This window comes from Emydura macquarii, unplaced genomic scaffold (genome assembly GCF_026122565.2).
Source record: "Emydura macquarii macquarii isolate MOO-44397 ecotype Brisbane River unplaced genomic scaffold, CSIRO-AGI_Emac_v2 contig_573, whole genome shotgun sequence".
NCBI classification, from domain to species: domain Eukaryota; kingdom Metazoa; phylum Chordata; order Testudines; family Chelidae; genus Emydura; species Emydura macquarii.
Window position 1 is genome coordinate 1,562,380 of NW_027130710.1, and position 15,089 is coordinate 1,577,468.

The 15,089-nt window shown below is 53.1% G+C and overlaps 1 protein-coding gene across 1 annotated transcript in view; it reads left to right on the forward strand.

Annotated features, from left to right (window-relative positions):
• The window catches only part of NUDCD3 (NudC domain containing 3), a 47,773-nt gene extending 33,136 nt beyond the window's left edge, over window positions 1-14,637 (forward strand). Inside the window, exons 4-6 of the mRNA XM_067540338.1 lie at window positions 1,473-1,616; window positions 11,939-12,127; window positions 13,313-14,637. Coding sequence (XP_067396439.1) covers window positions 1,473-1,616; window positions 11,939-12,127; window positions 13,313-13,423 — 444 coding nt within the window. The 3' untranslated portion in view covers window positions 13,424-14,637. The remainder of the gene's footprint in view (window positions 1-1,472; window positions 1,617-11,938; window positions 12,128-13,312) is intronic.
• The last annotated feature ends 452 nt before the right edge of the window (window positions 14,638-15,089 follow it).

The following is a 15,089-nucleotide window of genomic DNA, read 5'->3' on the forward strand; positions in this document are numbered from 1 at the left end:
CCACCCCTTCTCCTTTGTTCCCTTTTGGACTCCTCTCAATGGGCCTTTTGTTCCATTTAGAGACTCTCCTGAGCTCACACTTGGGTATTTTAGGTACACCCCTCTGGCACAGTCTGGATTGAGCAGTATTTAAGTTTAGTGGCTCTTGCTTTCCCTTTTTTCCCCTCCATTGTGTGTGCATTGGGTGTTCCTCGGCTTCTCTCCAAACCTTGACACGGGCCTGTCAGAAGTGGCTCATTTTCGGTTTGATCTCTGTGGCATCTATCAAATGCAATTGTGGTGCAGTCCCTGACTGGAGCAGCTTCCCTCTATCTCCTGCCTGCACCGAGTTTCTAGAAATCACCTAGGTAATGGATAATGTAATAACATTTCAGATGAGAACTGCAGAGCAGCCGCAAAATCTGGGGGAACTCTGGGAAGGTATGCAGGCAAATCTAACAGCAGTCACGTCAGTCTTAAGGCATTGTTTGAACAATGGGGCAGTCCCCTTTCCTGAATGTTAGTGCATCCTCTGTTTTTATAGGGGGAGAACAGAGCTCACCCTTCACTCAGCAAGGCTCCACCCCAGATCTCTTTCTTCAGTGACTGCAGCTTGAGGCTGGGGAAAAAAAGAACATATGGTCTCTTTGGAGGCTGAAAGTAACACCACTCCATGAACCAAGCCGGCAGTTGCCTCCACCTCCTTTGGGAAGAAGCATGTCACCTCCACAGCAGGTCTGATCAGGGTCTCCCATATGGCAGCATCATTGCTGCCGTGTGAGGGAACTGATCGCATTCCTGTGGTGGGCATGCTAGAAGTAAAACCTTTCTTGACTCTGCCGTCTCCTTGCATCCGTTTTGGGCCCTGTCCCGATCTGTCCTGTAGCAGGGGCAGCGTGCCAGTCGCATGCCTACCTCCTACAGTGTTCCACCTCCATGACCCACATGCACTCTGAGCTCTACCCCAGATACGGCAGGAGGTGGAGGGTCAACCCTAGATCACAATTTCGATGCTGTTTTTTTGGGTTGTTTCTGGAATCTCCATCAGTCGCAGGTGTTGCCGTTAAAGCACGTGCCACGTTGTCTCCCCCGCAAAATCCAGCAAGCACACTTTATCTTTAGCATGAGTCTGATGAGTTCAGGGATAGAAAGAGATGCTTCGGCCCTGTGGAATCCTTTGCAGAATGGAAATCATCTTCTCATTTGCCCCTGTTCTCAAAGCTGGCGAGGCAGTCGCTCGAACGCAGGCAAATCTAACCGTAGCGATAGCAATGGGCACGAGAGGAAATCCCCAGCAAACGACTGCATGTACGTGGTTTTCCATCTTCTCTGAAGCTGTGGCAGGATTCCCTGCCTCCATGCTATATAAAGATCTGAGTGCTTTCCTATCTCTCATCTCCAGTGAGTGCACTCGACCCTCCGCCCCAGCAAGCACAGGGAAAGAAAGCATGAGGGGAACATCTCTTGTGATTTCCTTGTCTTTGTGCTTCCAGGTGTCGGTGGATCTCAGCAGCAGCTCAATTCGTGTGGCCGTGTCGGAGGGGAGCAGCAAGCAGGTCCTCATGGAAGGGAGACTCACCCACAAGATCAACACGGACAGTTCCATGTGGAGTCTGGAACCAGGGAAATGCATCTTGGTAAGACCTGCCTCTCTCAGTCCCCCTCTGCGCGAGAGAGAGCGAGCCATGTTGGCTTTCTGTGGTTTTGCTGCTGCTCGGTCAAAGGGTGATCTGCAAAACCAGGGTGTTAGAAGGCTGAGCCAAATCAATGGTCCTGACTTGGCTCTGCCAACCAAATGCCAAAGCCATCTCTCGAGTCCCTCGGCCCATGACGTGCATGCTCACCTTCCCCCAGAGTCCCTTCCCTGACTGCCTGGCTCTCCCTGCAAGAGATTCAAACTCCCCATCCCTCAGCCCTTGCTTCCATCTCCTGTCTTGCCCCTGAGCTCTGCTTGCTCTGCTCACCGTTTTGCTTCCTTTGCTTGCATCTCTGCCTTCCTGGGCCTGGAGCCCCGTCCTGTCCCGCTGCTAAGTGTCCTTCTCCTCCTCCGTCAGATCCCTCCTTGAACCCTGCTGCCTTCCCCTCTGTTGTCTCCTCCTCTTGCCTTCCCCTTCCTCAATCAAAACTTAAACGTGTGTGCATCTTCCACCAGCTCTGTAATGTGAGTCACATGATTCCTCTAACCCCCCCGTGAAGTCCACTAGGGATGCACTGTTGCTCTTGATGTTACGTGGAAGACCCTCAGAGACTGTGGTGATGGGCCGCCATCTAAAACCCTAAGATAGTGCTAGGAAAATGGAATCTCTAACCAAAGAATTGTATAACTCTCGGATAAGTCAAACCAACATGGCCCCTGCGAAAGAGAACCGTGGCTTCTAACCTGTTACGTCATTAAAATCATAGATAATAGCGATGTAATTTACTTAGATTTTCAAAAAAGTTTTTAATACGGTCTCTACTCAGTGAACAAGGAAACAAATAAATGCAGGAGAAGAAACCCAGGAGCTACCCCTAGGAAATGGCTGCTCTACAGATTTTGCAAAGGTTAGTGGTGGGTGTTCCCAGGTCAGCAAGAGGACTTGTGTTTGTTAAATAACCGTGGTTTGGAGGAGGAAGGGGACAGCAAGGTGGTGAAGTAAGATCAAGAGCCTTCTCCAGGTCCTGTGAGAGTTGAAGGGAGTCTTCCATTGTCTTGAGCAAGCTGGTTCAGGCCATAAGGTAGTGAAAATGATGGAGGATTGTGAGAATCTCCAGCTGGCTTCTAACATATTGATGGTGGGAGTGTGGGGTGTAGGGCAATGAGGCGGTAGAAGAAATTGCATTTGAGGAACGGTAAGGTAATTGGAGTATAGTGAGTAATTCTCAAGCAGGACTGTCTCCTCTTCTGCTCGCAGAATATTCACAAGTGGCTTGCTGGTTCCTCGCATTCATTCATGGTTTGAAATTCAACCAGTTGTTAATGAATTGTTGTGACTCCTGATTGCGCACAGCTTCCTGTGAGCATCTGATATGTGAGCTGTACGGGTTAGGTAAAGCGCCTGGTGTTGTTTCTGGTTTGTGACTGGTTGAGCACACCAGCTCTTCCTTCTGGGGCACTTGCGCATTTAAAATGCGGTGGTGGTAAATTCACGGCATCACCTTCTGAAGTTGGATTTCCCACAAATATTCGTGCTGGCCAGACGGACTCCGCCCAGCAGCACTCACGGGAGGTGAATGCAGCCAAAGCAAATGCCTAAAATGTCGAGTGACTCTTCGTGGGGGATCTTTGCCGCGTTCTCCCAGCTGGCGCGTTGACAATAGCCCAACCTTCTCCTTGAAGGATCCTCGTGGGGAAAGGATTAAGAACTGTTGAGTTCAGCGAAGACTGATTGCCCACTGCACAGCAGCAGTTAAAAAAAAACCCTGACAGGTGTGCGGCATGCCATTTGAGCTGAGCACACACATCCGTGGAGTCCAACGCACAGAGCAGGTTGTGTGTGTGCACTCAGGCCCACAGCAGACATTTATCTACTGTCAAACTCTATCTTGCAGACACGGCCAGCAGGGACAAGGTCAGAACAAACGCTGGCTTCTAACTGTAGGCAGCGTTGTTGTAGGCGTGTTGGTCTCAGGCTATTAGAGAGACAAGGTGGGTGAGGTCATATCGTTTATTGACCAACTTCGGTGGGTGAGAGACACAAGCTTTCGAACATACAAAACCCTGTTTGTCAAAAGCTTGTCTCTCTCTCGCCTGCAGAAGTTGGTCCAATAAAAGACATGACCTCACCCACGTCGCCTCTCAGATGGCTTCTGGCATCTCCGCCGTTCTAGCCAGACCATAGCTATTCAAGGCTAGTGATGTCTATTCTGCTCCCAGAGCTCTGGCTGTACTGAGTGTTTCAGTCTGCCCTTCACACTGATTTCTTTTCAGTTGAAATCCATTATTTTTATCTTAAAAGTTTTTGAGAGATTTCATCTCTTTCATGTGCAGGCTCCCTTTATCTGCCAGCATCCCACCTCCCTGCAGCCTTGGTTTTATAGGCTGTGTTTTCCCTTAACCCATGGACTGACGTGCCCCTCTGATGGCGCACCTGGTAAGTGTGTAAGCAAAGGGTTGCTGTTCTCCCCACACCCTGCCGCTCTTCGATTACACAAGCTTGTCTCCTCGTCCGCACTCTCCACCTCCTGAACTGCCTGTCTCTCATCTGTTTCTCCTCTCACTGCCAGCTCCCTCACCCCACCCTGCACCGTCGTCTTCTTAGTCCATGTTTATTTCCCCTATTTCCTCCTGATTATTATTAAAAACAAACAAACCCCAGGGCAGTCGGGGTTAATTTTCTTTGTAATCCATCCTTCTCCCCCCAGCTGCATTTCTGTCCACCTCTCTGTTTCTCCTTCCCATAGTCTTGGTCTCCCAAGCCCTCATGCCACAGTCCATGTATTTAGCCATTTGGTATGCCTGTTTCTTATGCTAATTTCCTCTGCGGATTGCTCTGCATTTATCCTCCTCAATGCTCATTTTATTCCTCTGTCTGCAGTGACCCAGCCGGAGCTGCTTATTTTAGTGTCTTGTTTAATTATATCCAATTTGCAGGTGACAGGACATGTTTGTGAAACACATTAGGATCCTGGTCCAGCAAAGGAAGGAATCCAATGGCTTTAATTTCCCAACCTAATTCTCTATCTCGTATCATTTCCTGAAGCCATGGATGCTAGATGGACCAGTGCTCTACAAACACTTAAGCTCAATTTTTTCCTCTCCAGCTTCACTGTCCTCCTCTAGCCTGCATCTTTCTAGTTTCTCTGTGACTATCATGTGACACTGTCGAGTGCCTTTGCAAACTCCTGGCCCGTGTATAATCTCCTCTGCGTTCCCCTTCTCCATTACACCAGTCAGCTTGTCAAAGAGTGAGATTAAAATAGATTTGCATGAGCTGTTTTTAGAAACCTGCACTGGGTGTTGTGCACAACACGTTTTTTTTTTCCTCCCCCTCCCGAACGTTCGCTAACCAGGCTGTTTGAATTCGTTACGAAGTCCTGCCTGGAACGGCTATGAAAGCGCTTGTCTGCGTAGCACCCGGTGAGCTCCGGGGACTGTGTTAATAATTACAGCTTAGTCTCTACTTCCCTAGATCACCTCTGATCCCATGTCAAAAATCGCTCTGGCACTGGTGACCTCTCCTGCTCTCTCTGAGCAGCTGGTGACAGCTCGGAGTTAATTCCTTTAATGTTCTGGAGGAGGTTCTGTTGGAGCCTGCTCGTTTTTAAGCAAACTCTCCACCCTCCAGATATTCCCTCACTTGCTCTTGAACAATTCTGCTGCTTCTCCTGTTTGGCTGTTCACCTCCTTCTCTGCTACCTGATTGCTCATTACTGACATTCCTCTCTCGCTGGAGCTGAAGTGAAGTTGGCATTTAGTACTTCAGCCCTGTAATTTGTTCCCCTTCCTACCTTGTTCTTTCCCTCCCCCTTGGATGTTATTTTTAAAAAATCTTTGGCTTCCTCACTCCGTTCATATCCCAACACAGCAGTCTTGCAGGATCTCGTCCACACCAGCCAGTTAACCAGGACTGGGCCCAGTCAGTATTTGGTTAGGGGACAGGGGTGCAGCAGAGCACCTTTCCTGGGGGCTTTTACTGGGGACTGGGTGCTGGAGACCAAGGAGGCGGTGCTCTGCCTTCCTGAGTTGACACCAAATCAGTGTCCCTTCACAGGGCAGTGGGCTGGTGTGCTGGGCCCGTGCTGTCTGTCACCTGAGATTTAAACAGCATCTCGGATTAGTCTTGGTCATTAAAGATCGGCCAGAGGTTAGAGGTCTATTCCAGGAGTGGGTGGGTGAGGTTCTGCGGCCTGCAATGTGCAGGAGAGCCAGACTAGATGATTATGATTGTCCCTCTGGCCTTAAACCGTCTGTGAGTCTGAGCTCCCACTGTGCCTGCTGCTCCAGCCGTGCCCATCTCTGCCCACTGTTGCAATCCACATCAGCAGCCAGCCGCTTTCCCTCATGTTCTGCCCTCCCCACTGCTTCCCTCCCATCTACCTTCAGTCAGTTTCTTCTTCTCCGTCCAAGGCACAGGACTCATTTCTCATCTCCTATCCCGTCCCATCGTCCGTCCCCTGTGCTTGGAGCCTCTTCCCTCCCCCAGCCTGACAAGGCTTCCCCTCTGCTCCATCTGTTCAACCTACACCTCGGTCCTCTCAACAAGAGTCTTACCTGGAAGCCTGGTCCCGCAAAGCTCTCTGGACCAGATCCTCAAAGGTATCGAGGTTCCTAACTCCCCTGGAAATCAATGGAAGTTAGGCGCCTCAGTGCCTTTGAGGATCGGGCCCCTGTGTCTATTTCTTTCCCTTACAGTCCTGGTCCTTTCCCTGATCTTCTCATTGCTTTGTACAGCTCTGAGCACACTGCTGTAGGAATAATATATTCCATACCAGGAGGGGTTAACTCCAGCATCCTGTACAGTACCAGCTCAGGGGGCCTTTGGGGAGACAAAATGAAGCGTCCGTGATAGAAGGTGCCCCGCTGCTGCCTTCTCCCTGGGTTTCAGCCACAGGTGAATGACCCTTCTAGACAGTCCATTAGGTGCTCGGGGGCCCATCTGGTTGAAAGGCATTCTAGAAACGTAAAGTGCTGTCTGCGCAAGGCGCTGTACACTCAGCAGCAATCTTGACTTCAGCTCTGCAGATAGACCCATAGTTTCTGGGGCCCTGAAGTACTGAATTCAGCCACCAACTGGAAGTCCTGGAGCAGCTGCAGGATTATAATGGTCTGGACTATACAGGAGATCAGACTGGTGGTTACAAGGATCCTTTCTGGCCTCAGAGTCTCAGAATCAGTGCAGAGTTTTGATTTGTATTGAACTGAATAGGAAAACAAATAATGCAGTCAGGTCAGTATTTCTCTTCGCAGTGAGATTTGAGTTGCTTGATGCTGCCCCCCCGGGTTTGCTGTGGAATTGGAGATGCCCACCTGCAGGGTGCCTCCAGCACAGGCTGCAAAACCCATCTTTTTGGCCATACATGTTATGGTTTGTGGGGCGGTTGGGGTTACAGGGTGGTCGTGTTCTCTTCACGGGCTGGGTTTTGCTGGGTCCGCTGCTGTTTGACCGTTTGCTCAGTGCAATCTTAATGAAGCCCCCTTGTTTTCGCAGAGGACTCCGTTAACGGGATGGGTCAGAGCACAGGGAATGAATCAGGATTGTGTAGTAAGGGAACGGTTCTGCTCCCTTTTGAACCCAGTGGCAAAACTCCCATTGATTGATTGATTGATTTTTAAGTGGGACAGGATCAACCTCTCCATGAAGCCGTTGTCTCACTTGTTGCAGAAGTCGGCCGGTGTGTTGTGAATGAAGCAGGTGACTGCAAGAATAAAGCATGGTCTTGTGGTTTAGGTGTTGAACGCTGCCCTGGAGAGCTGGATTGATCCCTGAATCCCTGCCTCTGCCACAGAGTTCCTATGTGATGCTGGGCAAGTCACTTACTCCCAGCTGGTCATTGTGTTCCTCATTTACCAGGTGCCCAACTTGAGACCCTGGTGGTCTGATTTGCGGGAGTGCAGAGCTCTCTTAGCTGCAACTCCAGTCACTGGGAGCTGTGCTTGGAACACATGAAATGCTCGGTAATGGGTACGACTTCTTTCATGCCATGCACGCCTCAAATTGGGCACCCAAAATGAATGGACACTCTTGTCCTTAATCTGTCTGTGCCTCAGTCCCCCCCTGTGTAAAATGGGGATAATATCCCATGCATACACACATGGGTGTTGTGACATTCGGTTCGTTAGTGTTTATGAAGCATTCAGCTACTGTGGTGCGGAGTGCCATCGAAAAACCCAGGAGGAAATGAATCCTCCTGCATTCAGCGCAGGGTTTGAACCGTGTGCCATAAATAAGACCATGGGCCACACATCAAACAGTGGAGATGAAATGAAATATCGGCGAGCTGCTCGCTAAGCAAGTATCATCCATCCTGGGTGCTGAATGAGGCAGGGGTGCTGTGGGGAAAAAATAGGACGTGGTCATGTAATTGAAGACGGTTCATAATGCACACTCAAACGGAGGGCTGAATTAAGGTTGCATTACCTCATGCCTGAGTGCTTGACGGCAACCGTGGTGTTCTTTAATGTGTGTGTTTTGAAATAAATCGGGGCAGCTGAGTAGGGGCTAGCTGGGTCTTATGGCACCCACAAGGGGGGGTGTAGGCTTTTGGCCAAGGAGATTTTCAGAATGGAGAAGGGATGGACCTTTCCTTTCCTCCCCCCTTGTGCTCAGGATTGGAGGTGACATGAAATCTGGGTGCTAGGATTTAAAGCCCTAGTTTCCCCACCCCAGCAGTCCCCTCCCTCTCCATCTGCCGCAGCGTTTCACAGTGCTGGATAGGCACCAGATGGGGGATGCTTCTGCGCCGATGAGAAGCTGTGAAATAGTTAAGGATATTAGCATTTAAGCTGTCGTCGCTGGGTGTCAGTCAGTGTGCTCCACTGAGAGGTCTGGGGAAGTTCACACTTCCAGAGGCAGTGGTCCAGGCTGTCCACCGGCTCTGGTAGACGTCACCGCATCAGTTACGCTCTGGTCACACTGGAGACGTTTTCTTCCCAGCCATACGCATTTTTGTGTTAACTGGGGAAGACGAAAGCTTTATGGTTCTGCAGCAGGTTCCTTGGCCGTTGACCATCCCAGCCCTAATCGCTGCTTCTAATACAGAGATCCTTTATGAAAGGGAGAGTCCAGCTGGGCCTGGCTTAGTCACTTACTGAGAAGCCGGGTGCTCTCACAGTTCGGCTGTCTTTCCTCTCTCTAAAGCAGAACGGGAAATCACCGGTGCCATCCGTGCATTGAAATATTTTCCTGGCTTCTCTTTCCCAGAGGGCTTGGTCCCAAAATGCCCCCCTCCGCCGCCTCCTCCGTTAACTGGCTTCTTTTCTTTGCTCGGGAGAAAATCTCCTTGCTTCGTAATTTGAAGGGCTGTGCACTTCTTCTGCCCATGTTTCCCCTTTGGAGCAGTTGAGCCGCTAGTGAGCGTTGACTAAATTGTATTGTCTGACTTTATTGATGATGGTGCAGAGGTGCCAATGCATGCCATAGATCATCCTCACTGCTGAGATTATTGTTAAAATAAAAAACACACGGGGTGTGTGTGTGGGGGGGTGAATCTTGGCTGGCCCCAGCACAATGGGTGAGAAATACAAATGAGTGGGAATCATGATCTCTTTTCCAGATCGGCCAAAACATCATATTTAGATTCCCTGCTCCTGCTTCCTTTTGTGTCTAAATGTGATATTTGCACATGTACGTTTCTCCCCCATCTGCCTGCGCTGCGTGCTCCCCTTCCTCCCAGCCATCATGGCAGCGCCGGACATTGCTCAGATCCTGCTGTTTAAAGCGTTACGAGGGAAAGTTTTCTGCCCAGCGACTAATCTGATAGCATGCTCTTCCCCCCACGCTGCGCCCCAGTTCTGCTGGCTACTGGCAGAGCCACTGGGGCTGCGTGTGGAGCCGGTGACTGTTTTCACATTGTACTGAGGCTCCCAGGCAGCCTCCAAAGTGCTGCTTTTCTCTCCTGCCGGCCATTCCTTGAGACGCGGGTCTGGCCCCTTCTCCTGTCACAGAGCAGATTCTGCATCACACTCACAGGCAGGCATTCCCACCGAGCAGGGGCGGCAGCTAAAAGCGTGTGACATTTCAGCCTCCTTTCCCTCCCACGCTTGTGCATGTGACATGACTGAGGGGAGCTGAGGCAGGACTCTTTTGTGGGTTAGTGAAATGTGAAATCTCAGCACTGAGGGCTCCTCTCTGGGCCGTACTCGAGCAAACAAGGAGGGTCTTAGCTCTCCCAGAGAGGGTCTTCATTTCTCAATCAAGTGGTGCATCTGACAGGTCCTTCCGCTCTGAGCCTGTGGTGATTCCTCCCCGTTTGCTCTGCATTACCTTCCAGCCCTGGAAGCGCGCAGTTGCTTTTATCAGCTCTCCAGCCTTTTGCTTCGATAATAAAGCCATGACCCCTGTTGCCAGGTGGCTCAGTCCACCCCAGGTGGGGCTCCGCCATGCACGGTGGCGTGGGCACAGCACGTTAGGGACCGAAGCCAAGGGCCGTTTCGAGTTGAGCGGCGGCGGTGCGACGCCCGGCCTGTTGTCACCGTTGTTCTGACGTGGAATCTGTCCATTCAAATAAAAATCAGGGCCCGGGAATCACTGGGCCTCCCAGATTTGGGGAATGACATCAGTGCCAGCCAATCAGGACGCTCCAGTGGTGCCGCAGAGTTCTCGAGCCATTTCTTAATTCAAGATTCGATGCGTCTGCTTTTGCTGAGAGGGCGTTTGGGGGTAGGCAGCTGGCCCCAGGCCTCTTTGAAGGAGATCTTACGAATGAGAATCCTAGATGTCCTGGGCTGCTTGGCTGCGGAACCAACTGCTGCCGGCTAATGGAAGGACAGTGTAAAAAACTAAGCATGTGGCGTGAAGCAGCCCACCAACTTGTCCAGGCAAATAGAACGGACCGGCCTTGTGTGCGAAGGGAGACGCTGCTCCCGGCTGAAGGGCACTTGCAAAGCCAGCTTGCCGTTCGATGCACAGAGAATCTAGCATGATTAGAGAGAGCCGCCCAGCCCTACACTGCCAGAGACCCATGTGGGTGGGGGAGTGTTACCTAGTGGCTAGAGCCAGGACTTTCGGGTTCCACTCCCGTCTCGGTCACTGGTGCAGTGTGACGTGGGTAAGTCTGTTCCCCGTTCTGTGTCTCGGTTCTCGTTGTAAAGTGGAAATCCTGGTACGAAGGGCAGAGCGGGAAAGAGGGAGGAGCTGCGGGTAGATCCAGTGTGGAGAGAGAGAGAACCTAGAATCCTGGATTAAAGGACGGCTCCGGGGCTGAAGGAAGAGTGGATGTGGCAGAGGTCTTCCGCCACCCAGAGCTGGGATATGCGAGGTAAATCCCTTCCCCTCTGGCAGTACATAACAGGTGCACACCCCGTCAGCAGGGTGCGTTCCCACTGCCTGGCAGTCTCTGCTGGCAGGACAAAACGTCCTCCAAGGCGCTGCTTCTTGCAGGGTTCCCGCCTGGCCTGACAGTGAATAGTTGTTGGTGTGGAGGGTATAAAGACTTGAGATGGACACAACTCCATGGGACAGCAGTCCTCTCCTCAAAGGAGTGCCAGTAAAAACCTTCCTCCTCCCCATACATCACTGTGTTCGGCTGGGGGCCGCCGTTCCCACACGGCAACTCGACATCAGAGAAAATGGTGCAGCATCTGAAAATGATGTCAGCACCTCTTCAGCACGTAAATGTTAATGGCCATTGCTGGAATCCGTTGGTCTGTGACCCTGCTGGAAAGCCGGACTCTCCCCTTCCCAGCTGTATATAGTACCTGTTTCTAGCCCTCGTGGCCCATCTTAAAATGCCAAGCATTCCCCCTCCTGAGCCTTGGGCCAGCCTGTCTTTGGGAGCTAAAGTCCATGTTTGGAAGGGAAAGAAGGAAATGAAACACACGGAGCGGCTGGCTTTTGTCTGCAGCCTCTGAGAGGTTTAGGAGGCCAGCAGTAGCCCCGCGGGAGTGAGTTAGTGGGCAGAGCGCAGGCGAGGGGGTCAGAGGCGTGTGATTAAATTCAGTTTAGTCCAAAGATTTCTAGGGGTGGGGGAGAATTCAGTTTAATTTTATTTCCTGGTAGGTATCACAACACTCTGGCAGCAGCAGAACTTCTGTGGCTGTACCTTTATTTCGCGCACCTTGAATGGGAGCTGCCAGCACGGGAGATGGGGTTACAGCATGGCCGGGAAAATGCAGTTGGGGAACTTCTTACAGTTCTGTTTCTGGGCAAGCTTCACTGCCCCTGCGTCTTATAGCACGGCCCCGAGACACCGTGGGGAGACCTAATTTCTTGCCTTGCCAAGAGCTGACACTCCAGGACTGGCCCTCTCCTCCGGGCTGGCTGGCTGCTCCTTGTCTCTTACTGGGCTAATGGTGCTTTTGGCCTGGCTTTTTCCCCAGATTAATCTGAGCAAGGTGGGGGAGTACTGGTGGAGCGCCGTCCTGGAGGGGGAGGAGCAAATCGACATCGATAAAATCAACAAGGAGCGCTCGATGGCCACGGTGGATGAAGAGGAGCACGCTGTGCTGGACAGACTGACCTTTGATTACCACCAGAAACTGCAGGGCAAGCCGCAGAGCCACGAGCTGGTAGGTCCTTCGCACCCTTTCTCCCTGCAGGAGCCGGGCTGCGGCGGGGGAAGCAGGGTGTCTGCCGGCTGGGCAGATCCTTGCCGTTCGCTTTGCTTTGGTGACTGCAGCTGGGACCAAGCAACAAAAGCCACCCCTCTTCCCCGTTGTGACTGCTGGGAGTTGTAGACCTACCGTGGCTCTCTGAAGGGCCCCAGCTGCTCTGACTCCGTGTAAAGGATGCCACCCCGTGAGCCATCTCCAGGTAGCTCAGTGCGACCATCTTGCCTGCCGCTGAATTTTTGTTAGCATAAAACGATGTCATACTCTGATGTGTACCCAGGAGAGCCATCCGCTGCCTGGACAATGCATCCTGTGTGGCATTGCTGGCTCCTCCATCTCCCCACTATGTGCAGGTCCTCCCTTCGCCTCTCCAGACCCCAGCACACATCTGCAGATAACAAAACCTCCTGTGCAGGCCAGCCTCGCTCTGTGCCCTGAAAGTCACCAACTCCGAGGCCTCCTGGCCCACCTGGAGTGATTCCATAGTCAGCTGTCCTCCGAGAACACCCTGCAGCACTGCTGGAGAGGGCTGGTTAAGGACGGACAGAAAGAGGGTGTCTTGTCCGTCACAGCAGAGCACGGGGGACAGGCAATCTCCCAAGTGTGCAGGTCCAAAACCATTCATTCATAACTGGCTGAGCCGCACCCAGAAGCAAGCGGGACGGCCAGCCTTGCCTCTGCCAGTGGCAGCCTGCATGCTCTGGTAGCTGAGCCTGCAGGAGAAATGGCCAAAATTGCTGAGGGTGGAAGGTTAGTGTCCTGCCAGGTCTTGGATGCAGGTCTGTCTCATGGCTGTATCGTTTGCTCTGGAGCCTAGCTCGATGACCCTATGAGGAGGAGACCCCACAGCAGGAGGCATCTTTCAGCGTGGTGTCGCCTCTTTGTTCTCTGTTCTTTAGCACAAAGCTACAGCCGCTCTCGGAGTCTGTGGTCCGGGATGAGAGATGCTGGGAAGGCTGGGTGTGGAGCTGCCTTGGGGGGGGGGGGGGGGGGGGGTTCCTTGAACTTCTTTCCTGGAGGCAGCTGAGGTGGGCGGTTGACCCGGGCTGAGGAGAGGCGGGGAGACCAGTGGGTGGTGGGATCTTGCCTCCTTCCACCGGGTGTTTCTCGGAAGGACTTGACTCAAGCGTGTTGTGTTTTCAGAAAGTGCACGAGATGCTGAAGAAGGGCTGGGACGTGGAAGGCTCCCCGTTCCGGGGCCAGAAGTTCGACCCCGCCATGTTCAACATCTCCCCTGGGGCCGTGCAGTTTTGATGACACCCGGCGAGGAAGGGCAGATCGCACCCACGCTTGGAATTGGAGGCCGCGGCCGGCGCCGCCGTCGTGTGCGACCTGCTCTCGCCGGGGCGGGCAGAGCCTGGGCTTCCCCCGCGAGTGACGTCCGGCCGCCCCTTTATCCTCGCACCGCCATCGGGGGCTGTTTGCAAACAGCCAGCCACCAGCCGGCTGGGGCGGGGGCGTGTTTTGGGGGGACGGGGGCGTGTGAGTATGGTTGTCTCCTTTCCCGGCGTGTTTGATATGCATGTGGGGGAAGCCTCGTAAATGCAGGGCTACGTCCTTGGTCGCCACAGCAACCAGCGGCTGCCGGTAGCATTTTCCTTTCTCCGGCGCTGGGGCCCTGGTGGCTGCTGCGGGGGGTGGAGGGAGAAGGCCACGGACCGCTGTTGTTTTTCTGGAATAGATGATGCTTGTTGAGGTGATCTCGAAGTTTGTCTTTCTTGCTTCTGAGGGGCCGGGGCGTCGTCCCTGCCCCCGTGAGGTGACAGCGCTGCCCCACGGCGGCCGGTATCTACTGGAGCAGCACTGGGGCCAGCCCCCGGGCACTGGCAATGGGAGGCAAAAGCTGCAGCCTGCAGGGTGTTCCACGCAGCTCGGGCACGGGACCCTCTGTGCCCACGGCGTGCCCGTCCTCCGTTGGCCCCAGCAGCTGAGTTGCTGGTTTATATTAGCAAGGTTTTGCTATGGCTGAGATCTAGGGGCCAGGCCTGCCCCGTGCAGCTGGTACAGAGCTAGTGTGGGTCTGTCTAGCCAGGGGGGGAGGCCGGCTTGCTGCAGCTGTCTAGACAGACCTGAAGTGGCCAGCGCCGCAGCTGCTAAAGCCCGATGTGCTGGTGCTGTCTGCGCATGCTCCCGTGACCTCTGGAGGTGTTAAAGCCAAGTGCTCAGACCATCCAGGTCACTCTGTGTGCTTCAGCTCCATCGCCAAGAGAAGACAGGAATGCATCCCCCTTTTCCCAGGAGGCAAACTGGCCACCCACAATCTGCTGGTCCTGGCAGTAGCAGCCTGCCCCACAGGGACTCAGTGGAAATAATAGTCTGGAACGTGCTGGTCCTTTACGCCCGTATCCTAGGGCGCATACGCAGGGTGCTGAATGAAGATGTATACGCGACCTTCCTGTTGGCATTTCCTAACTTTTGTGCAACCTCCAGAATGTTCTTTTCACCTAGTTCTTGTGTGTGTAACTTCCCAGGGTTTTAAAAGAACAAACGGGGGGGAGGAAGCCAGACCAGTGTTTCTCAGGCTGGGATCTGCACCCCCTTTCCATCAGTGCCTGGGGCCCAGGGCTGGACTAGCCCCTTGGTCTAGACTCTGCCCCTCTTCCATGACAGCTGGGGCTCCTGCTCCTGGGACAACGCTCTTCCAACCCATTTTGAGTTCCTCTGCTTGCTTAAAGTAACCCAGCCCTTGCGTTCGCTGGCCGGCTCCCTTCTCCTTTCAGGTCCGCTTGGGTCGGTATCTGTAGCTTTTCTCCCTGCCTTGTGGTTACTGTAACTTCATCTTCCGGGGTCTCTTCCCAGGCCGGGGTGGCCCGCAGGCCAGGCGTCTCCAGCCGCCACTGGAGCGGTCAGCCCAGCCTCGTTCATGCGCGCGTTACGGATCAGTCGGCTCGAGAAGCCCCTCAGAGGCTGGCCCGGAAGC